General features: G+C 33.6%; 1 protein-coding gene across 1 annotated transcript in view; it reads left to right on the top strand.

Annotated features, from left to right (window-relative positions):
• Nucleotides 1–672: 672 nt before the first annotated feature.
• The window catches only part of rtel1 (regulator of telomere elongation helicase 1), a 23,778-nt gene continuing 23,502 nt past the window's right edge, over nucleotides 673–948 (top strand). Inside the window, exon 1 of the mRNA XM_051123405.1 lies at nucleotides 673–948. This exon is cut by the window's right edge and continues 63 nt beyond it. Coding sequence (XP_050979362.1) covers nucleotides 910–948 — 39 coding nt within the window. The 5' untranslated portion in view covers nucleotides 673–909.

Genomic DNA, 948 nt, shown 5'->3' with positions numbered 1-948 from the left:
ATGGAATTTGAATGGAAAATTATTGTTAGCATTTTTATTTTAATTTGTTACTGTGCTGTCAAACGATTAATCACAATTAATCGCATTCAAAAAAGTTTTTGTTTACATAATGTGTGTGTACTGTGTATATTATATATAAGATATTAGGTAAAGATATTTGGTAAATTTCCTACTGTAAATATATCAAAACTTAATTTCTGATTAGTAATATGCAATGCTAAGAATTTCATTTGTACAACTTTAAAGCAGATTTTCTCAATATTTAAATATTTTTTTACACCCTTAGATTCCACATGTTCAAATAATTGTAATATTGTCCAATATATGTTTATGGCCATATATTTTTGACTTTTTTATTTAACTTCATAATACCAATTTCTTCACTTTCAGTTGTAATGAGAAAAAAATAGGGGTGACAAATGTGGTTCAGGGTGTAAACACAGTTCCCGAACAGTTATAGAAACGTTACAATTTCAGTATTACTTTATTTAAATAAAACTATATTAAGTTACGTCTTCTAATATTAAACTGCATTACCGCATTTAGACTGAGTCAACAGGTAACCAAGTTGCGACTTCACCTATTGTGCGTTGCTGGCTGCACTTCTCCAGCGCGGCCTGCAGGAGGCGGCGTCATACTTAGATCAGTCCGAGTCTGTCTGTGAAGCGGAAAAGAAGAACAAGGGAAAAACAAATGGCGCGCTGCTGGAGTTGCAGGAGTTGTCATTTGGTTTAGATGTAATTTTGGTGCATTTTATGTCGTTGTGTTTTTCTGAAACATAGCCGTTCAATATGAATTATTTCTTCGAGCTTTATTAAGGGATTGTGCTTGTCTTCGGGGTTCGAGTTAAGAGTGGGTGACTTTTATAGCAGTACTTATAGTAGTGTGAGCAGTGTGTTTAGGGGGAAAATGCCTCTTATTAAGCTCAGAGGAGTCACTGTGGACTTT

This window comes from Labeo rohita, chromosome 11 (assembly GCF_022985175.1).
Source record: "Labeo rohita strain BAU-BD-2019 chromosome 11, IGBB_LRoh.1.0, whole genome shotgun sequence".
NCBI classification, from domain to species: Eukaryota; Metazoa; Chordata; class Actinopteri; order Cypriniformes; family Cyprinidae; genus Labeo; species Labeo rohita.
This window is presented reverse-complemented; position numbering and strand designations above follow the sequence as displayed.